Consider the following 22615-nt stretch of genomic DNA (forward strand, 5'->3'; position numbering starts at 1 on the left):
GAGCAAAGAAACATTATTGAAGCATTTCAAAATTCTAGGCAAGCCTGAATTTAACTGATAGGGTTTCACAGCTTTTACTGGGGGAAAATGATTTGAGTTTTCATGTGGTTTCTGGCCCTTGGGGGACTTTAATCTCCTTAATTACAAAGAAACGAATTTCTTAAATAATTTGGAGTTACTTCACAGCATTTTCCCAACCTCTGGCTTTTGGAAAATTAAAGGGGGTGCCAGGACCCAGGCTATGGTAGGTTGTCTCCTTACTGCAGCTTCCTTATTTAAGTTTTTATTTGAAATGATGTTGGTTTCTTTTCATTATTGGTATCAGGGTGTACTTCAGAATCCACAAGTAATGCTTTATAACACTTGAACACAGTCCCATTTTGTTGAACAAGCAGTGCTTGTTCAAGATACCCACAGAATAGGGAGAGGTGCTGTATTGTGCTTTATAAAGTTGAAGAGGAAAAAAATGGCCCAGTTCCCATCCAGTTTTATATATGAACTTTAAAGAAGGCTTGAAATTGTGTAAAATGTATATATTTCAGCTCATTTTACTATTTATATTAAATTTGTATTATTTCCATCATCCAGCATGATGGAAATATCTATAGATTCTGTCTCTTCCTGCAGCGTCTTTAAAGGGGAGACATAACCTGCCTTAGTTTCTTCTTCTATAAAGGGAGGGTAATGGTATGGACTTATAGTCACACACCGCCACGTGACCTTGAGCTGTTAACACAGGAAATTATTAGCGCCTCATCTTTATTAAGTGCTTTCCAGGAGGTGTGCCAGGTACTCTTCCAAGCATGTGACATGTGTAGTCACACCTCATTTCCACAGCTCCAAGTTACCCCCATTATACCGATGGAGAAACTGAGGCAAGGAGGGGTTGAGTAACTTCCTCAATATCACATTGCTTATAAGTGGCTGAAGCTATGGAGCCGGCCAAAAAGCAGATCATAGTATAAGTAGGGAGAGATTCCATTTAAGAGAGAGACCAGAAAACCTTTCTGCCTATGATACTTCTTTGAACTCAACCTTGAGGGGTCAATAGAATGTCAAGTGAGACTCGAGGAGAAAGATTGAAGAGAAAGGTAGCAGCACAAGTTATAGTTGCAAAGATGAGGAGGTACATCCCCTCCCTACTAGACTTACATTTCCTTTTATTAGTTGGGCTGTTCATTGCAAGGCTCCTTGCCTTTGCATAGCTGATCCTTCTGCCAGAAACAACCATCCATTGATTTTTTATACATGTATTTATTGAGTGCCCATTGGTCCTTTCTCTTATTATCCACTTGGCATAAGAATCGTTCTTCAAGACCCCACAGTATAGGGCTCCTTCTCTGAGAAGTTTTATTGACTCTTCCAAGCAAAGGTGAGTATTTGCTTCTTTTCTTTTTATTAACATATAATGTATTATTTGTTTCAGGGGTACAGGTCTGTGATTCAACAGTCTTGCACAATTCACAGCGCTCACCATAGCACATACCCTCTCCAATGTCCATCACTCAGCCACCCCATCCCTCCCACCCCCCTCCACTCCAGCAACCCTCAGTTTGTTTCCTGAGATTAAGAGATCATAGGGGAAGGGAGGGAAAAATGAAACAGGACGAAACCAGAGAGGGAGACAAACGGTAAGAGTACTTGCTTTTTTGTGCCCCAGTATACCCGGTGTTTGTGTGTGTTAGTTCCAGTTGTGTGTATTACAGTCCCTTACATGACTGACATCTCCATTAGACTGAACATCTTTGACAACAGGAATAAAGAATCCGTACTCTTAGCCAGGATTGTTGCACAGTGGATGTCTGTTGACCTGAATGAGCCAGTATTTGCACCTGGCCCATTGTAGGTCCTTTGTAGATATTTGTTGCAGTGAAATGATCGGTATTAATAAAATTATGTCCATGTACGGCCAAGCTTTGTGGCTCTGTCATCTCCCATGGAACGTTGTCTTCTGTCAGGGGAGAGGTTAGGAAGGGGGTGAGGGCTAGTGGTGTGGTGCAGATAGATGGCATAAGGGTGGCAGGGAAGGTTCTCGTTTTCTGTGTTTGATTTCATGGACCCCATTCTAGGAAGGCAGTTTTGCATTTTCCTTAATTGTAGCTTTAGTTCCTATTGGTGAGACATCTTTCATTCAGGGCCATCATCCTTTTAAAAAAATCACTTGTTAACAAATAAATAAACCAAGTATCTTTGGCTAAGGTGGGAATTTCCCTGTTATTGGGCCTTCCTATAATTTTACTAATTTTATTTTTTTTAATCTAAGTATAATTAACACACAGTGTTATATTAGTTTCAGGCGTACAATATAGTGAGTCAACTATTCTCAGTGCTAATCCTAGTAAGTATACTCTTAATCCCCTTCACCTATTTTACCCATGCTCCTCCCCACCTCCCCCCTGGTAACCCCAAGTTTGTTCTCTGTATATAAAAGTGTGTTTGTTTGTCTCTTTTCTTCTTTGTTTTGTTTTCTTAAATTCCACATATGAGTGAAGTCATATGGTATTTGTCTTTCTCTGACTTATTTCACTCAGCATTATATCCTCTTGTCATTTGTAACAACATGGACACATCTAGAGGATATAAAGCCTTCCTATAATTTTATGTGGCTTTTTTATTAGACCTTCTAGTTAAGCCTTCTTTGGTTATCATGATTAAGAGGTTCAGTTTACTGTTCTTTTTGAGCAGAAACTCACATTCAGGGTCAGCCTTTTTGGATTCAACCATTCTGGGTCTGTGGGATGAGCTCAGAAATGGCTGCACAGTTTGAAGGTGTATTTCCAGTAGCTTTATCTCCATTTTCTTTAAAAAATGAGATAACTAGTGAAATGTTTATTTTCAACTGAACTCTTTGATATAACTATCAGATAGATGGTCACTGGGAAAGGCAGTTGACTCGACACAGGAAATACATTCATTCAATTTAACTGAAATCAAATGAGATAATGTATGTGAAGCAGTAGCTGAGGGCAAAGTATATAGTAAGTGCATAGTAAATACTAGCTGTAATTGAAGTGGTTGTATTATCATTATTATCATTATCATCTCTTCCAGCACAGAGTCTGGACTTAATAGTACCTAGTAGTGTGCAATGCATATTTATTAAAGAAAGAAAAAATGGAACGTGTGGCTGCCTGCTGCTTTTCTTTTTCTCCCCACATTAAATGCTTGTCTGCTCTTATAGCTGAGGAAAAAGCTGACATAAAAATTGGCTTGCTGGAAAGTTTCTCAGCCCCATTTGTCACCTTACCCTTGGAGCCCAATTGTATGTCAACTCCATGTCCCCTCAGATGCCTGGCAGTGAAGGGACAGACCACAGGTCACTTCCCTATGATCTGCTTTAGCCGCCACGGCTCTGATCAAGCTTGGCTGATGGATGGGTGCCCTGTTGTTGGAAATGTCTCCCTGGGGTTGCTCAGGAAATACTCCTTTGCTATATTTTCTGGGTGGCATCTACTGCTTGAAAGCAAGATGTGGAAAACAAGGAGTTTGTCCTTGGAAATCCAGAGTTTTAAAAAGATCTGTTTTGAGTTATGTACCTAGGTTGAGAGACCATGTTTCAGGTAGAGCTCTCATTCCCTTTGCTACAAACCCTGTCAGTGGCTTGATGACATCAAGTGAGCAGTTTGTACATGGAGACCAAGATTTTCCTGGTGTATGTTTGACAGTTTATTTCCCCAACCCCCGACTAATTTCTGTTTAACCTCAAAAGGGTGATGATTCTGAACGTTCTCTTGGCTTGATTTGCAGCACTCGGAAGGAGTGAATGAGATGTGCAGCTCGGAGCGTTGTTTCTGAAGGGAGGAGTCATTCTCTTGGAGAGGAGTCCTCCATGAGCCTGGCCGAGGCCCGGGATCTGTGTGAAGTGGACTAAGGATTTAGTAGGATGTCAACTGAGACAGAACTTCAAGTAGCTGTGAAAACCAGCGCCAAGAAAGACTCCAGAAAGAAAGGTAGGGCTGATTTGTTCCTTTCTTACCGGCTTTTTATCTGTGTAGTGTTTTATCTCTGGAAAGATGTATAGCATTATCTTTGTGATGGCGTATGTTTTTTAAAGGGCGCCAGCATTATTTGCTGTTTCCTGTACTCATGGTATATTTTAATGGCTCTCCATTATGCCTTGGGTAAAATCCAAAATTATTTTCATAACCTATAAAACCCTTCCTGGTATGCCTTTTACCCATCCCTCCAGCAAGCAACATCTCTGCCTAATCCTCCCGCCCCCTTATCCAACCCTATTTACCCTCCAGGCATTCTGTCTCTTGTGATTCACTTTTGCAGGTATCCAAAGTTCTCAAATTCCAGCAGCACCAGAATCACCTGGAAGGCTTGTTAAAACACAGATTGTTGGGTCTCATCCCCAGAATTTTTGGGTTTGGTAGGTCTGGGGTAGGGCCCAAACCTACATTTAGAAAAAATTCCCCGATGGCACTGGTACTATTATTTCAGAGTCCAGACTTTGAGAACCAATGGACAATAATCTCGCCCGAAATCCTTTGTCACTCTCCACTTTTTCCTAGACTGGCTCCCACTTAATCTCCAGGTTAGTCCTTTTCTAACCCACACTGGGTTAGTTGTTTTTGTTTGTTTTGCTGCAGTAGGGCTTTGTTAGAATCTCACTTTATTAAAAATTTCCTGTGTTTTTGTTTGTTGGCTGGACTGTGCATTCCTGCAGAGCTGGACCTCTTGTTCACCTTTTAACTCCAACACTTGGAACGTGCTTGACCCAGAGGAAGCACGTAAATATCTGTTAATGAGGACTGGCATGCATAGTATGATAATAAAATAATTCTCTCACTCTCCGTGTTTTCTCGAGAATTGGGTCCCATGGCTTTATGACCATACCTTTCAGGATGTTTGTCTCCCGGTGGCAATTAGGTGTAAGCAACTTCGTGCTGTGTGTTGTCTTTCTCTCCGTCTTCTGAGCCACATGGAGGAGGATTAATAGACTTCTCTTTCAGGTCTTGAAATCTGTCAATATGGGCTTGCAAACCAGGATGCACTTAGCTGCTTTGTATAGGCAGTGATTTGTTTGAGACACTGCTGTGCCTGCCCAGTCATGTTTCGTGATGGCATTTGTTTGACACTCTATAGGAAGCAAGGACATAAATGTAATACACATGCAGCTTGCAGACAGCCAAAACCTCAGCAAGGACGGTAAATTTTGCATTGGATGTTTATTTGAAACACAGATATTTTGGAAGTAGTCTAGTTCATTTCCTAAAACTTAATGTAAACCTTGTATTTTATGCATCATGGTCTAAGAATAATAGAAGGAAAGCAAGTCAGTGAGAGAACAGGTCTTGGGAGAACTGCTACATGGGGGAAAAAAAAGATTGCAGAGCACGATAACGTACCAGAATTCAAATGCTTTTTCACTGAAAAATGACAAGTTATATTTTTGCTTCAAATTTAACCTTTCCACCAAACTTGTGCTCTTGAATGCTTAATGCATTAAAAATTGTATCTTACTGAATATCTTTTCATTCTTAAATTGAACATGCAAAACCAGGAGCATTCTTAAAATGAGGATTCAGGTTTTCAGAACATTGGCTTAGTTGAAGATTTGGAATGGGAGCATGAAGGTGACCTTTTTAGAACCTCCTCATCTTCATGTCTTACAAGACTCTAAAATCAGCATAATACATATGCAAGGAATATCCGCTTGCAAGTGACAAATACCACGCACGGAGTCTGGGCAGGCAGACCTGGATTCAAATTCTAGCTATGCCACTTCCTGTGTGACCTTGGAATGTTACTTAACCTCTCTGAGCATCTGTTTTCTCTCCTATAAGTAAGGATATAATATTAAACTTCAAAGGCTTACTTTGAAGAATAATTGAGATAAGGCAGATTAAATACTTAGTATAGTACTTGGCATTTATTAAAGGATCAACAAAGAGCCTTTTTATAAAAGATTTTATTCATTTGACACAGAGAGAGAAAGAGAGCGTGTGCACAAACAGGGGAGAAGAAGAGGGAGAGGAGAAGCAGACTTCCCACTGAGCAGGGAGCCCGACGCGGGGCTCGATCCCAGGACCCTGGGATCATGACCTGAGCCAAAGGCTGATGCTTAACCAACTGAGCCACCCAAGCTCCCCAACAAAGAGTCTTTATGTGTGTTCTTCCTCTTCCTTTTCTCTTTTTCCTTCCCTTTTCTCCTTATCCTTCTTTCCTTAATTCTTCTCATCTCCTTTCTTCCCTGTCATTTCTCTCCTCTCTCTTTTCTCTGTTTCTCTTCTCCCATTTCTGTGCTCTTCTCCTCCTCTTCCTCTTCTTCATTTTCATCATCTTCATCATCAGCATTATACTGTTTTCTCTTATCCCATTCTAGAACCAAGGGGATCTTAGAAAGTGTATAGCTGATTTGTCCCAAAGTAAGATTTTATAATTGTTCTTAATTATGTAGTAGTGATAAACAATATGCATTCTTAAGATATTTTTTTTTTTATTATTTGTTTATTTGACAGAGAGATAGAGAGCACAAGTAGGCAGAGTGGCAGGCAGAGGGAAAGGTAGAAGCAGGCTCTCCAGGGAGCCCGATGCGGGGCTCGATCCCAGGACCCTGGGATCATGACCTGAGCCGAAGGCAGCTGCTTAACCAACTGAGCCACCCAGGCGCCCCAACAATATGCATTCTTGATAGACTTCTCTGGCTCAAGGCACCATGAAAGCACATACATACATTAAAAAAGGGAGAGAATGTGCTCATAACAGGATTAATTTATTTCTTACTCTTCAGTTTTTCCTGTGGAACAATAAGTATTCCATTAAGCAAATGTTGCTGACTGAGCCAAAATAAGTAGAACTTTAAAAGGAAATCTTAACAGTTTATTTATTGATCTTGAATCTTGAATATAATAGCATTACTAAACTTTGTTAGTAATTCTTCCAATTCCTCTTTGATTTTTCTGTGGAGACAACATATAACCTCATAAGTAGGTTTCTGTTTTCCTTTCTAATCCTTAAGTAATTCTTTTTCTTGTCTTATTGCATTGGCTGGATCTGTCAGTACAATATTTAGTGATAGGAGGTATGCTTAACTTGATTTTCAGTTAATGGAAATGCTTCTAAGTTTCCTGTGTGATATTTAAATTTTTACTAGAGATTTTTTTTATAATTTCTTCTTCACTTATCATTGTCTAGGAAGTATTTTTTATAAATCCTGAGTTTGCGTGTTGAATTTTATCATATGCTTTTTTTATATTAATTTCAGTGATTATACATATTTTTCCTCTCAATTTGTATTGTGGTGGATTTTACTGATAGATTTTTCTAATCTTCATTTCTGAAGTAACTACTACTTGTTCATGACATATTATTTTCTATACATGGATTTGATTTTTTGATATTTTACTTAGGATTTTGATATCTATATTCATCAGCAATGATTGGCATATAACTTTCTTTTCTTGAACAATCTCTGTGTCTGGTATTAGTAAAAAGTTTATAATTTCCTACAGTGATTTTTGGCGCTAAAGAAATACTGAATGATATTTAAGCCCCTTTCTGAAAAAATTATGTTTTTCTTTTTTTAGTAATTTTACTTGACTTTTTAGAAGGTATATACTCTTATTATACTGAAAATTAAAAGAGACAAAGTAAGCATGCCTAATCCCATTAATCAAAAATAACTGCTATTAACATTCTAAGTGAATTCCTTCTGGACTGACTTTTCAGGATATGTGTTTGAGATCATACTAAGTCATAGTTTCATATCCTGCTTTGCTATTTGACATTAGATCATAAGTACATTTCTCATATTATTACATGATATTACAGACTAGAAGGGTTTTTTTGGGGGGGTTTTTTGCCCCTTTGGCAAGATTTAGATGGTTCCTGGGGAAGATATTTTATTTCCTAAAAAAGAACACCCGACAATATGGGTCATCTATCAAGAGCGAGAGTGGCATAAAGAAAGTTTAAGAGGCCCTTTAGAATTTCTCACAAACCTATCACCCTGGTTCTTTAACCCAGGCTTTTGAAAGGAAGTCAGATAGTTTCAAATACAAGTCACACAGGGGCATATTTCACCATAAAATGCATTTCTCGACAGGCCATGTAGGAGACGTAACTGGAGTATTCACAATTCAAATAAGGAAGGCTTGAAAGTGGTAAGAAATAAAGTTGTTTTCTTCATTTCATTTTTATCGGATTGTGTCACTACACATGCAGCTTGTCAAACAGTGCCTATTCCAGGAGTGGAATTTGATGGAGGACGGGAATGTAGATTTTCAGGTTCGTTACCTGCCATCAAAGGGGGAGAACAGCTGACACGATTCTTGTTATTTATAAAACCGGCACTAGGCCACCCAGTAGAAGACTGTGGGAGAGGAACGGGTCCCAGGATGAGCAGGTGCAGACGCTTCTGGGTGTTGTGCCTGGGGTTTCTCAGTCAGCACCACCTGGTAGCTGAGTGTGGTAGAAAGAGCACTCACTTTGGAGCCAGACCTGGTTTTATTTTTTTTAAAGATTTTACTTATTTATTTGACAGAGAGATAGAGAGCACAAGTAGGCAGAGAGGCAGGCAGAGGGAGAGGGAGAAACAGACTCTCCACTGAGCAGGGAGCCCGACGTGGGGCTCCATCCCAGGACCCTGGGATCATGACCTGAGCCAAAGGCAGCTGATTAACCGACTGAGCCACCCAGGTGCCCCTGGACCTGGTTTTAAATTCTAATTCTTTCCCTTCTCACTGTGTAACCAGAGATGGGTTATTTAGCTTCTTAGAACCCTGTCTCGGTGAGGGTGTGTGTGCGCGTGTAAGAATAATACTTACCAGAAGGGCAAGGGAGGAATCATGGGTGAAGGTCCAGCATGGGAGCCACAACATGGCAGCTCCTGGTTAGCGTTAGCTTTTCTGCCCTTTTCCTTCTGAGATCACAGTTCAGCACTGTCTCCTGATCTTCTAGAAACACCTGCAAATAAACTTACCCACTTTCCAGATATTAGAGTTATGTCCAAGGATCATTAGTTAGCAAAACAATAACAACAACAAAATGCTACCTTATTTCCTCCCTGAAAGATTTGGCCTTGAGAATCAAAGCCCTGATGGGTCTAGGAGAAGTTGGTGGTCATATGACAGACGCCGTAGTTTTGGAGCCCCATCAAGCTGAATTTGAACCCTGGCTGTGTGCTCAGTAGCTGGGTGAACTATTGGGAGGTTTCTTTTTTCCCTTCTTCTTTGTTTTTTTAATCTTTTTATCTTTTAAAGATTTTATTTATTTGAGAGAGAGAGAGCACAAGCAGGGGGAGCGGCAGGCGGAGGGAGAAGCGGGATCCCCGCTGAGCAAAGAGCCTAATGCAGGACTTGATCCAAGGACCCTGGGATCACGACCTGAGCCGAAGGCAGACGCTTAACCGACTAAGCCACCCAGGCATCCCTAATGGGAGATTTCTTAAAAATTCTGGTTAATTTTGGTTAAGGAATGGTTTCAGTAATGCCATACTCAGGGTCCTAATCCCTCAACTGGTCAGGTAGCCCTGGAAAATACCCTGTTAACACTGGCTTACCACTGAGGAGCTAGTAAGGGGCTATCACATTCATTATCTGATTGGATCCTCGGGACTGGGGTGATAAATATAAAAAAATTCATTTTATCAGGCCTGTGGTGCAGAGCTGCTATCTCTCTGCCTTCACCTACTGCTCTTGTCCTGCAGGGAGGCTGCCCACTGTCCGTCAAGACCCTGGCCCAGGGCTCCAACCTCAGGCCTGCCGCTCCGGGTCTGTCCACTCCCTCAGGACACCTCCACCTTTCCAGCTTCTGTTTCCTCAGGCACCAAACAGAGGTGGAAATTATATCTGTGTGACCCAGTCTGAAACCTAGATGAAGCATTAATTCGTGAATGAGGTCTTTTGTCCACAAGGATTTATCCAGTCCCGGTTGTGACCCCTGCCAGCACTCAGTGTTCTGTGCGCAGAGAGAAGTATCTGGAAAGGAGAACCTGACTGTTGGCAGTTCATGTAGTTGAAGAACTTCTGCTTCCAGAGGCCCTTCTGATTTTTATAGGTCATCCTTCCTTTTAAAGACCTGTTTTTCTCTACTTTGCTGCTTTTATTCATTCTCAGCCTATTACTACTCAAAAGTTAATGTTTTATTTTTACTCCAAATTCATATTAGTTACTTAAAATATGTCATGCTCCTCATAATAAAGAAAATTCTTAGACCCTTTTCATGGCTTTCCTGACTAAAAACAATTGAGTTTTCATCTTAATAAACACGAGTAGCATAATACTCTAAAATAAACTTGAGTAAGTTCTCTAGAAATGGAAAAACAGAAAAGGTGATAAGGAATTGGCAGTTGGGGGCTAGTTAGAGCCTCTTGCTCACAGATTAGCTCTCGAAAGGACTTGCTGATGGACACTCATTTGGGCAGTGGCAGCGTCAGGGCTGGAGGCCAGGAACGGCTCCCGTGGCTGGTGGTTCTCCAGCTCATCAGGCTGCACACAACTTACCTTCTTGGGATTGACCTCTTGGCGTGTTTCTTCCCTCTTCTTTACATTGAAGACTCCTGGAAGAGGTCATGCTTTAGAAGTAGATGAACTTAAGTTTGATTTAAGACTTAGCACAATTTCTGCTTTTGTATCTCAGGGTAGCTACTTTATCTTTCTGAGCCTCAGCTTCTCCATCTATAAAATAGGGACAATAGCACCTATCTCGGAGTGTTGTAATGAGGATTACGTGAGTGAATAACAAACAACACCCAACACAATTCAATTCTCTGTTCATAGACTCAGGATGAGGAAACTTTCCCTTTCCCTCCAGTGCCCCAGCTCCCCGGCCAGCCCTGAGAGGCAGCACCTCTCCTGGTGCTGTAGGACATGAGAGAAAAGTAAAAGGCACCCTTTTCTCCAGAGGCACATGGGGGGAATCACTGAGAAGAAGGAACTGGTTCATCTTCAAATGGATGCTTGTTTCAATAATAACGGGGAAGGTGAACAGGAACTACAAAGGAGAACGGACCATGCTGTTAAGCTATAAATATTTATTAATAGCCATCATTTGTATTGTTCTTCCTTCATGCAAACCATTTTAGATAAATTGTCCGTGATGAGCCCAAATCTTACATCACCCCATGGAACACATAAGAAAATCATGTTCAGAGAGGTCGAGACTTGCCCTGGGTCACGTGGTTTGTCTACGTACGCTGGAAAGTACTAGGTCTGGCAGACATTAACGTCTGTGTGGCCTTCCCTGAAAGCATGCTCTGGGTTCGCCCTGTGCCTTGATGCTGGAGGGCGGGCGGGTCCCAAAAAATCACAGAGGCTACACTCTTTTTTTTGGCAGAGGAGGCACGGAAAGAGATGAGGCACATCATGTAAATTTATGGCACCATTCTGCCTTGGCCCGGTTTTGGATCTTGGTGTGCTAATTGTTCTCTCCTGACTCTGTGATTTGCAGGCTTTAGAAATTCAAAATCAAGGATTTAATTACACGATGACATCAATTTCTCTGAGGTTGATCCATAAAGCTCTGGGGCTGAAGGGCTTGGGAGGGAGGGAATACTGTTTTGGGTCAAGAAGTCCAAATCCTTTATGGTAGGACTGGCTGTCATATGGTATAATGTGTGGTGGGGAGAGACTTCTGTACTGTCTTTGAGCACATGGTCTTGAATTTATTACAGGACACATCACTCACTGCGGTCATTCCCTGAAGACAAACTCATTCCAGGTTTCATTGGTGACTTAGTTCTGGGCCTCATTTTAACTGGTTCCTTTATAAGAAGTCAGGCTTTCTTCAAGCCCTCCTTCACACCCCTTTCTTCCTTGGATGTATTGTATAACCACAACAGCATACCAAAGAGGATAACACCCCAAGAAAGCCCTCTGAGATTTGGTCCCTGTGTCTTTGTCACTTGGCCTCCTCTTACCCTGAGCCACACTGAGCTTCAGTTCCCAGAACTCACCTCTGTGACATCTGCGCGTCGGCTCCTTCTACCTGGGGTCATCTTTCTCACCCTGTCTATTCACTTGGCCAAATCCTGGCCGTCCTTCAATACCCAACAACCATTTGTCTGAGCCACCATCCTTGCCATTTTGAGCTTTGTAACATTCTCAATTAATTAATCATGGACTGTCAGCCCCTGTGACCTCCTAAATGCCTCCCAAAGCTGTTCATGCTCTCTCTCCTCACTGTTCCTCTCCCAAGTACAGTCCGGGCTGCCTTCCTCTGCCATCTGGGTGGTTCTCACACCCTCCTAAGTGGTGTTCAGGTTTTCAGTCTTTTCCGTCTCCAAGCTGTTCTGGACACTTGGAGATCTGATCAAGTCTCCCCTCTGCTTCAGACCCTTCAGGGAGCGGCTCCGACCGCCCCCAGGGTAACGTCCACACTGCTTCTCGTGGTGTTAGAGAGGCCCCGCCTGGTCTGACGCCTCCTTATCTTTCCGGTCACATCTCTCCACGCTGTTCTGCAGTGACAGTCCGTTCCGTGGCACAACTGAATTAATTTCAGTTCCCTGATCATACCAGGCAATCATTCACATTTGGGGTTTGGCAAATCCTGTTTCTTCTCCCAAGAATATGTTTTCTTTTATTTCTTTTCAGAGTTAACTCCACTTATCCTTTAGTTTCAATTTCGATATTACTGTCTGCAGAAATGCTTTGGTGCCCCATTGCAACCCATCCACATGACCCCCAGCTGCGGGTCATGACTGTTTTGTGTGCTCTTAAACGTCTCATTTTGCTCATCATAATATATTTTTAGTTATCTTTTTGTTCCTCTTTATCACTCATTATGTTGGGAGTCCTGTGACGGCAGGACTTTCTTGTTAACCACTTCACTTCTACCACTGAGCACAGTGTTGAAAGATGTAGGTATGCAGCAATGTTGGGTGAATGAATAAGTGAGCAAATGAATGAATTTATGACTAAGAAAAGCCGCATTCAGCTGGATTTGTGAAGGGTTCCATAGCACCCTCTATATACTCAGATCATCGCACTTACCATGTTTCTCCTATCATTTTGGCTTATTTTTCTGTCTCTACTATTAGCCATGAGTTCCTAGCACAGCACTCAGGACATGGTAGGTACTCAGTAAGTGTTTGTTGAATTGATTATCGCAAAGTGTGGGGGAGAATGATTTGCACAAGGAGAAAGAAAATTACAAAACACAAACATCTCCCCTAAATGCTGGCTCTTGAGATTCTTATTATGTCACTTTGAAAATTCCTACCATTCTCTGAACTACTTCTCCTTTTGTGATGTGTGTCCAATCACGTCTGGTGCCGTAATTTAGTGTGATGTGGGCCATATTGGTAGTAAAGCTATAAGATTTGCCATATTAGTTCATCCCCCTGCTTCATTAAGCTCAGTGTGCTGCCTGTGGCAGTGGCTGGGCTTGAATTTTGATGTTGGGAAGAACAAAGCCCTTTACATTATCCCTCCAAGTCCTGTGAGTCAGGAAGGGTACATGCCTTTGTAGGGCTGGAGAGCCTTCATCTTTGCAGATAATCAGCAAATGCCCCAGAGCATGGGGTTTTATTATCCGTGTGGTTTGCTGAGTGAGCAGATGATGTTCCAAGGTGTGCTAGGATTTCAGCAACCCCCTCTTTGCGACAAAGCCTCTAGGATGGTCAGAGTGCATATGTTGAAAGACCGAGCAATTCCACACAGTCCATCAGGAGAGTACATGTAGATAAAAGGCAGAGGAGAGGGTGTGCTAGAGGTGAAATGTCTCATTTAAGCTTGAAAACAACCTTTGGACAAATGTTCCCATTTTATAGGAGAGGCAACTGAGACTCAGAGAGACAAACAGCTTGCCTGAAGGCCACACAACTAGGAAGTAAAGGGACCCATTTGCAGCTAGATCTCTCTGATCCCAGAACCTGTCTATATGCTTCACACTAGACTGAGCTGCTCCCTCCTAAATGGTGTGTCTTCTTACCAAATACCAAGTAAGGCTTACACTGAAAGACATCTTCCTACAGATTCCAGCAGAAACACTCTTAGGTTGCCATGGCCATAGCGAGAGGAAGGAATGATGGCAGAATATGTGGTACAGTAAGAAAGGGGGTTGGAGAGGCAGAGGAAGCTCTAGGTCTTCACTCCCCTTCTCTGGCAGGCGGGAGGTTGCCGTACACAAGGGTTCCAGGTGATTGACTAGGAAACATTTCCCTTTCTAAGGAGAATTCCAGTTATTCTATATTTTCCAGATATAAAAAGGTAAAGACTGGGTGAATTTGAAGGACTTTGTGCATTCATCAGAATGCATATCTAGCTCATAATTTGGAACAAGCACTCCAAGTTTGCAAATGCCCCCAAATTGATGAGTATTCACATTAGCCCATTTCACTTCCGGTTCCCCACATCAGAAATACTCATGAGAATGCTGGTGAGGAAAGTAGGGTGAGGAAGGTAGCTACTGTCCATCCGCAGTTATATAGTGTCAAGCAGTATATTTAAACCCTTACATGTATTTTCTCCTGAACAAGTCTTTGAGGGAGCTCCTCTTTTTAAAATCCCAAATTTACAGATGAGGAAGTGGAAATTAAGGAGGCAGGACAGAGTTCATGCCGTCACTCCAGAACTTATGCTCTGAACATCCCTGCAGTTCTCCGTCACTCATGCATTCAGCAGGTATCCACAGGTGCCCATATGGACGCGGGCCTTCTGAACACATTGACCTGCTTGGCCCTCCCTGAAGCTGCATGAGTTTTCTCCAGCTCGTTATCTTCTCTCCACCTGGAAAAAAATCACCCTAATCTCTTAGCTGGCTGTCAGGGCCTGCCTGATCTGAGACCCAGCTCAGAGAGCACTTCATGAAGTTCTTTCTTAGCGTTCTATTCTTCCCGTGGAGTGAAGCCTTCCTTACCCCATGATTCTCAGCATGTTGGGTTTTTACAAAATTTTTCTTCCAGAGAAAGCTTTTATGTCTTTCTTCCCTCAACTTGGATTGCACTTACATACCTCTCTCCCTTACTAGATTGTGTTGTGAGTAGAGACGTGATGGCAGGGACTGTGTCTTGAGCATCATTATATCCTCCCAAAGCTGGGATGAGGAGAATTTATTGAAGAGTTGTCCATGTGGAGGATGGGAAATGACATTACTTGCACAACTACTAAATGCAAGCAGAGAATACACTGAGAACACAGGAATTGATGAGTTTGATAAAACTCCCATTTTACAGATGAGGAAACATACTCAGGTGAGTTCAGAATATGTTCAAGGTCACCCATCATGTAAATGGAAGAACATGAATTTTTAAACTTAGCTCTAAATGATCCAAAACATGGGATCTTCCTGCCATATTCGCTGTTTCCCAGCAGTGGCCATCAAATAAAACCTCAGTGAAAGCTCAGTTCCTGGGGATCTGTGTCCTATTGTTAAGTGGCAGCAATATTTGCGATTTACTTTTATAAAGAATTTATAGATCATTGTTGTAGATTCACTTCCCTCAGATTGGGGACTGTCATCACTTGAGTTTTTCAGTTCCCCTGACTGGTGATACCACTCTAGGGAGAACTTGCATTCTGATTGTTAAACCAGAGGCAGGAAAAGCCATGCAGGAACTCTTTGCACTAGAAGAAGCCCAGCAGATGATGAATAGCAGACCTGAATCTTATCATGTATTTCAGGATGATGTACGGGACTGTTGGAAACTGCCTTTGACAAATGTGCACAGGAAGGGGAATTATCTCCAACAATGAAAAATGTTCTTATTATGTGATCCTAAAAAGATCAGGACCCCTATCATTGGGAAAATGATCATCCCCGTATCCCTTATTAACAGCGATATGGAAGCATGTGCTAAAGACATTGGACGTTGGGCTGAAGCTGTGATGGATAGCCATGAGTGCTGGATCAGGTTGGACTTATGAAAGGTAGCTTGATGCTTGATAGCAGGTGGGAAATGTGCAACTCACTAAGGTCGCTTTTAGCCCTTGCTTCGTGAGGCTCTGCAAGACTTGTTCCTGCTATCTTAGCCAAGTACCCAGTGGCTTTTGGTCAGGCCAAAAACTATGATTAAAGAGTAGGAGGTATGTGATATACGTTTGTAGGAAATAAAACCATTTCCATAAGGAGGAGAAGACAGGCATTTTAAATATTTAATCTTACTTTATTTTCACATTTCACATGCATATGTGGAAACCTAGAGTCCTAGAGATTCACTAGCCTGCCCAAGGCTAGAAACCAGCAGAGTGCAGATTTGAACCTGAACAGTTTGATTTCAAAGTCTATATGCTTTGCAGACCATGGTAGCTTTCAATAAATAACCTTCTGGGTGAAGTTCAAAGTAATAGAAATAGAAACAACCAAATGCATATGTGAAGCGCTTGCTGCAGCCTCTAGCACATGGTAGATGTTCAAGAAATGCTCGTCTTCCTGCCCTTCCTCCTTCCTTCTTTCCCTCCATTTTTGAGTGTTTTCTAAAACCAGGCAGAGTGTTAGCCACAGAAGATTGTGAACAAGTCCTGGGCTTAGGGAACTTGAGATCTCTCCGAAAGACAACTAAGAAGCAATTATAGTTCATTACAGTAAGTTGAAATCCCAGAGCAGAGATAAGCAGCTATCCAAGGGCTTCCCAGAGGTTGTGCCATTTAAATAAAGATTCGTGGAGTGCAGATTTATTACTTTTTTCAGTTCGATGGGTGCTTTGTGAAATATCTTCTATTATTATAGACATTGTCTACCCATTAGTTTTAAATCCCTAGTGTGAAAAATAAATCCTACCTTGTCCTCTGGTGAAAGGAAGACCAGCAGATCAGAAATCTTTCTGGGGCAGGCACTTGCTCCTCCCCCCCCCCCCCCCCCCCCGACTTGACTTCTAGAGTAAAAGGCCCTTCAAGTTGTATACGTATTTTATTCATTTCCTATTACATGTAGGACCAGGCACATAGTATGTGTTCATTAAGCATTTGTAGAACAATGGAGTAGCCTGTATTAGATAGGTAATTCTTTGGCCTTTGGCCTGCATTTTCCTAGAATCAGTAATTTATATTCCATTAGGTTTCCTTTGATGTTTTAAAGTAATGATTACTGTGGCTTCTTCTCCTGCTCTCAAAGTTATAGATTGCAGATAGATCTTTGTGTCATTTGCCAGTGCTGGTCTATTTTAATGGCTGCTTCAAGCACTGTGTGGGGGATTCTAAAGTCATACCCTGGCTCTGAGCGAGAACAGTCAACATTCAAGCATATTTTCTTTCAATTCTTTTTTTTTTTCTGCATACGTGTGTGCATACAAACATGCAAACACATGCATTCTAGTTTGATCCTACTGGGTATTTAATTCTGCATTACTTTTCCACTAAATCTTACCATCTAAGCTGTTCCCATGTCATTATAAATTGTGCAGTTATCACTTTACAAAAAGCGAGGTGATCTCATTTCCCTTAGCTTTTACTCACAAGCCCTCCTTCCAAACCCTTCTGTCATTGTTGCCTTTTTTTCAATGGTTCATTCCTAAATTTGCCGAATCTCACTTCAGTGGCGGCACACAGAATTGCTTTCAGTGGTTGATGATTCATTTCATCACCTTGGACTGATGCAGATGTTTACCTTCTGCATCTTGTGGCTGGGGGATGATGCTAACTTGTTTCCCCACAGCAAGAAGAAAGGGAGACCTTGGGGTGGGCTCCCCTCTGTGGGCGTGTCCCCAGCGGGGGCCGACACTCCGGGGAAAGCCTTGGAATTCAGATTTGCCAGTGGATGCCTCTGAGCACGAGTGATTCTTGCAGTTTACATCTTTTAACCTCAGCTTTATCAACTTTAATATGTTGTCCTGGTGCCTTGATTTTTTGGTTCATCTGTTTTAATGTGATGAAATGTAAAGACAAAGCTCAGTTTGTCCCCTCACAACGACAGTAGGAGTTTTCAGCTGATAGCCTATCCTCCGTCTGTTAAGGATTCGAATTTTAAGCAGCCAAAAATACATTTTCCTGGTATCTGTCATCAAGTGATTAGTGCAACTATTTAGTTCTGGTCGTCTTTCCTATTCTTGGTAGATTTATTTTCTCTTCTTAGAATTCTACTGCCGCCCTCTCTGTCTGGGAGACTGGAGATGTCATTTAAACATTGCTTATTAGGATTCCATTATTTGTTCCATATACAGTCAGCTAAATCAAAAAGTCAGGCAGTGTTTTTAAATTGCAAATTTAAATGACAATTTATAGACCAGGTCTACTGGAAATTTTCTGTCCTTGGCATCCATCACTGCTTGTGTGTATATAGTTTTATGCTCAGTCTTTTTCTCTCTCTTTTTATCTTCTTGAGAGCACAGCACACATATCCATCAGAAGGATCAGAACTACTTGCAATCTAACAAAAAATGCAGTAAAGATCTTGAAAGGAAATGAAGACAAACACCCTATCCTAGACCTTGCTTAGATACTTATTCTCTTCCTCCACCTTCCCCCTACCCCTGCCTCTTAAAGAGGAAACTTGCATTAGTCACTTTTTAAAAAAGTATCGAAGTACCTGGTTTAGTTTCAAATAAACAGTCACTGAAGGCCCGAAAAATGCCAAATATTGTTACCTCAATTAATTTGCACGATAAACCAATGATAATGAAACTATTATTAGGAATGGTGTCATAGCTGATATTTACTAAGCACTTACTATGTACCAGGCACTGTTCTGTGTGTTTCATTTGCCATAACTCATTTAAGATAATAAGATGTTGATTTCTAAAGAGAAGACTGAAATTCATGGGGGTCGGCGTGCCCGGGGCCCAAAGCTTGAGTGAGTGGTGGAGCTCTAGCTTCTGACGTAGAACTCTGTCCACCACACTAGCTTCTGTTTTTATTTTCAGTAAGAAAACTTAGGGCCTACTTAGTATCTCTATTTGTAAGAATGACAGGTTGAAAAGTTGTCACATCATGCCTTGCTGAGTTTTAATTTTTAGCAGATTGGGTTGGAAGGGGGGGCTGTAAACCTTGAAATCATCTTCTTTTATCGGTCCATTTTCCCTGGGATCAGAGTAGATTGGCAAAGCATTATGATCTTCCATTTCAAAGCTGAAGGATTATCCGTCTCGATGGGTGAAATCATCTCTAAAATCCTTCTGAAGCCAGCTCCTGCAGAGGTTGGTACTTTCAGAAAATGCCTGTGATACCCAGGAACTTTGATGATGGAAATGAACAGAGTCGTATTTGCATCTGGAGGGCCCGTATTTAGTGTGTGGTCCCACTGCCTCCATATTGTGTCCCGTGTCTCCTCTTATAACAGAGCCTGGAGGTCTGCCTTTCAGCCTGTGCTCACCAGGCTCCAGTATCAGCAGCATCTGGGGGCATCAGGGCTGGTGAGGTTCCAATTAGACAGAGGAGATGATGACAGGGAGAGATGGAAGGACTTTGTCTTGCCTATGAGAAGACATGGGGAGGGAGCCAGAGGAGGCTAGGGGAGCCATCAGACCACAAAATGTGGGCTTGATCCTGAGTGAAAGAGGGAGGGTGGGAGGGAAGGAAGGAGGGTAAGAAAGAAGGAAGGGCCCGTAGAAGAAGCATCTCAGACTTCAGCAAGGTCATTGCATAGTCCTTGAGCCAGAGTCACGCGTCAGAAGAGGCCCCGCCTCCTGGGAGTAGGCCTGCTTGAATATCCCTGCTTGCTCCATCATTGGCTGGGAGCAGCCTGTGGGAAACATGGTCTTGCTGCAGACGTGGAATGGATTTCTGAGTGCAGCAGTTGGGGCTCTTTCCCAGCAGCTGGAAGTCTGCCAGATGCATTTTCATGGTCCCCCCACGCTGCACCAAACTGATCGTCAAGGTACCTAAATTATTCAGCCGTTCTAACTTCAGTTAGGTGGTGCAATGAGCAATTCAGATGCCTCCCCCAATGTCACCCTGTGCCCCGTAGACAAGGATGGACACATGTCGGTTAAAAGGAGGTGCTAATTGAGGTTGGGGCCCTGGATTCTCTGGCCAGAGTCCGGCAGTCCTCAGAACATTTTGTCCTTTTGCATCCTGCAAGGCCCGAAGAGAGGAGATTGAAAGCAGCTGTAGGGTTGGTAGCCCTAGAAGGAAGCCCTCTCTGTACCTTGTGATCTCCCCACACCTCTTTTTGTGTCACAGGCCAAAGAATAATGCCCATCCCATCATGCCCCTGCACCACCATCCATGCCAGGAAGGCCAGAGCACCATTTCTGGAACATCTTTCTGATGGCCAGCATGCGTAGGGCCTTATTTAAGTAGATTCCGTGAACCCTCAAAACGACCAGTGAGGCCAGTTTTCTTCAGAGCACAGCCTGGTGATTGTGTCACTGTCTTCAGAATTCCAAATTGATCCATCACAGCTCTGCCATTTATCAATGGCAGTTACCTTGGGCAACTTCTAAGTCCCATAAGCTTTTATTTCCTTATGGGAGAACCAAAGTCCATGTATTATGACTGGTTCCTGGGACCGTAAGGTTCGTGGGAGGTGGGCGAGCCTGTGTGCATGCATCCATCCTGCCTAGCTCTGTGCCCTAGGTGGTGGGGGATGAGGGGGGACACACCACCTTGCCCTTTCCTGCCTTCTAGGAGGTTACAACTTAGTACTCAGTGTTACTTTTTGGTCCTTAAGCACACCATGCTACTTTATGCGTTCCTGCTCAGCCTTCACATTGGCCTTCCTCCAAAATCATTTGTTGCTTGGAATAGATCCTACTCATAAAAGAAGCAATCTGGAAGGCTGGGCATCCTGAGAGCCTTGAGCCGAGCACCGAAAAGCCAGGCACTCATGTATCTTCCCCTCATCTCTCCAGAGCTACTTTGCTTTTTCCAGACTGGCTTCTTCTCCCTCTCTGCAATCAGGCTTGCCTTGGTCACTTTGCTCATGTCCAGCTTTACTAGCTTCTGCATTAAAAATCTCAATGACAGCTGAGTCACAGGGTCCCCATTCCAGATCCCGGGCAGAGCAAATCGGTAGGCTCATCCCAACTGACAGTGGGCTGTTCAAGAGTTAGAGACGTATGACAGATGGTAGGTGCGATAGCCCACGCTATGGGCAGTGGGAGGGGATCGCTTTGCAAAGTAGTGAGGCATGGATTGAACAGATACAACCACCAACAAGATTGAGCTTAGGTGTCACTTCCTCCAGGAAGTCTTCCTGGACCCAGCTGAACAAATATAGGTAGGCCCTCCCCTGGGCTATTCTGACTCTGGGCACTGGCCTGTGTTCCAGTAGCTGTCAGGATGTGCTGTACTTTCCTCAGCCCCACATCTGTCTTCATACCAGATGGTGGTGCATCCGGAAGGTAGGGACAGGATCTACTTCATCTTTGCAGACACCACCAGTACCCCAGTGCCTGCCACCTGGCAGGTACTCTGTAAATAGTTTATAGAACTAAGTATCATCCGGTATACTGACAAATAATTGTACTGCAGAAGGAGAGGGACTTCCCAGTAACAGCTCGAAGCTGTTGGTTTGCCAAAAAAACAGTTGTCCTCTCTGCCCCACCCTCACCCCCCGCCCCCAAGGTGCAGTAAACATCCATGGGGACAGAAGCAGAGATCCGGTGACTGCCTTTCATGTACAGTCATGCTCCATGTCTTTGATCCCAAACTCCTTTAGGTATTGAATCCTGAAGAGCCTGCTGCAGCTCCCCACTTAATAGCTATCCGGCACCCCACACATTAATGACAATTAGCCTGGGAAAGATGAAAACTTTGGGGACTTAATGAGCTGAGTTGGCACCTGTTCACTCAGCGCTCCAGCCTGCCTCTCTTTAGCTGCTTACACCAACTGATGGTGTCAGGTTTAACCTTTCTGGGGAAAGGCTTACAAAGGCATTTTTCCTTTCGTGTTTTCCAACTTTTCATTTACTTTGGGTGACTGACCTCAGGAGTTTTGGAGCCACAGTCTTCAGGAGCCTCGTTTGAGGCCATACCCGCACCTGCACCCACCCCAGACCCCGCCCCGTGGTGCTGAGGGGCTGAGACTAAGGCCGTGTGTGAATTGGGAAGACAGAGCAGGTGTGACACCCCAAAGCAGCCTTTCCGCTTAGGAGCCGTGCGAGAGGGGCGAGCGTGGTTGCCTGGCACTAAGGAGCTCCGTGAGTGTTGGGGGAAGACCCGTCGCCCAGCACACTGCTGCGTCACAGATGAAGAGTGTCTGCTCCACGAGGACACCACGGTGCCCATGGCGGTGTGACCGGCACCCTTACCAGTGCCCGGCACATGGTAGTGCCCAAGTAGTACCTGTTGCATGAATGAATGAATGAACAAATGATGAGCAGTAATTAACAATTTGAATCCCACTGCTAGCACTTCTGCACATTGTGACCATGGGCAGTTTATTTCCATCTGTCTCCAACCCGGGCCCGTCATCCTTATTGAAAAGACCAATGCTTCTCATGGTTTTGGGCTTACGTGTAAAGCACTTCCTTAGCACAGTGTCTGGCACATAGTAAGTAGTTCTTCTTACTAAGTAAAGTGCTTGATACCCACAGCTCAGTGCTTTCATTTATACAGTGAAAATGCTCCTCTGTGCTGAACAGGGTTCGTGTGAGGAATAATGGGATATGGCGAACAGAGCACGGCCAGGTCTGGGCTCTGTGCTCCGTAGATGGTAGGTGATGCCATCCCCATGAGGAGGCTCGACGGGCTCAGACGGTGACGACCCATCTCTCGGGGCCATGCACAGGAGGAAGGGGGCAGGTTCGGAGAGGGGCTCTTCTCTAGCTCCTGGATGTGACAGCCGTTTGCGT

At 43.3% G+C, this 22615-nt stretch overlaps 1 protein-coding gene across 12 annotated transcripts in view; it reads left to right on the plus strand.

The window, feature by feature from the left end:
* DAB1 (DAB adaptor protein 1) overlaps nt 1-22615 on the plus strand; it is a 1119086-nt gene that overhangs the window by 845609 nt on the left and 250862 nt on the right. For 11 of the 12 annotated variants that reach the window (XM_032427988.1, XM_032427951.1, XM_032428047.1 and 8 more), the window contains one exon: nt 3748-3950. The exons of the other annotated variant lie outside the window; for it this stretch is intronic. In XM_032427988.1, coding sequence (XP_032283879.1) covers nt 3884-3950 — 67 coding nt within the window. In that variant the 5' untranslated portion in view covers nt 3748-3883. The remainder of the gene's footprint in view (nt 1-3747; nt 3951-22615) is intronic. 12 annotated transcript variants of the gene reach the window in all.

The sequence above is a fragment of the Phoca vitulina genome, unplaced genomic scaffold (assembly GCF_004348235.1).
Source record: "Phoca vitulina isolate PV1807 unplaced genomic scaffold, GSC_HSeal_1.0 scaffold2, whole genome shotgun sequence".
NCBI lineage: Eukaryota > Metazoa > Chordata > Mammalia > Carnivora > Phocidae > Phoca > Phoca vitulina.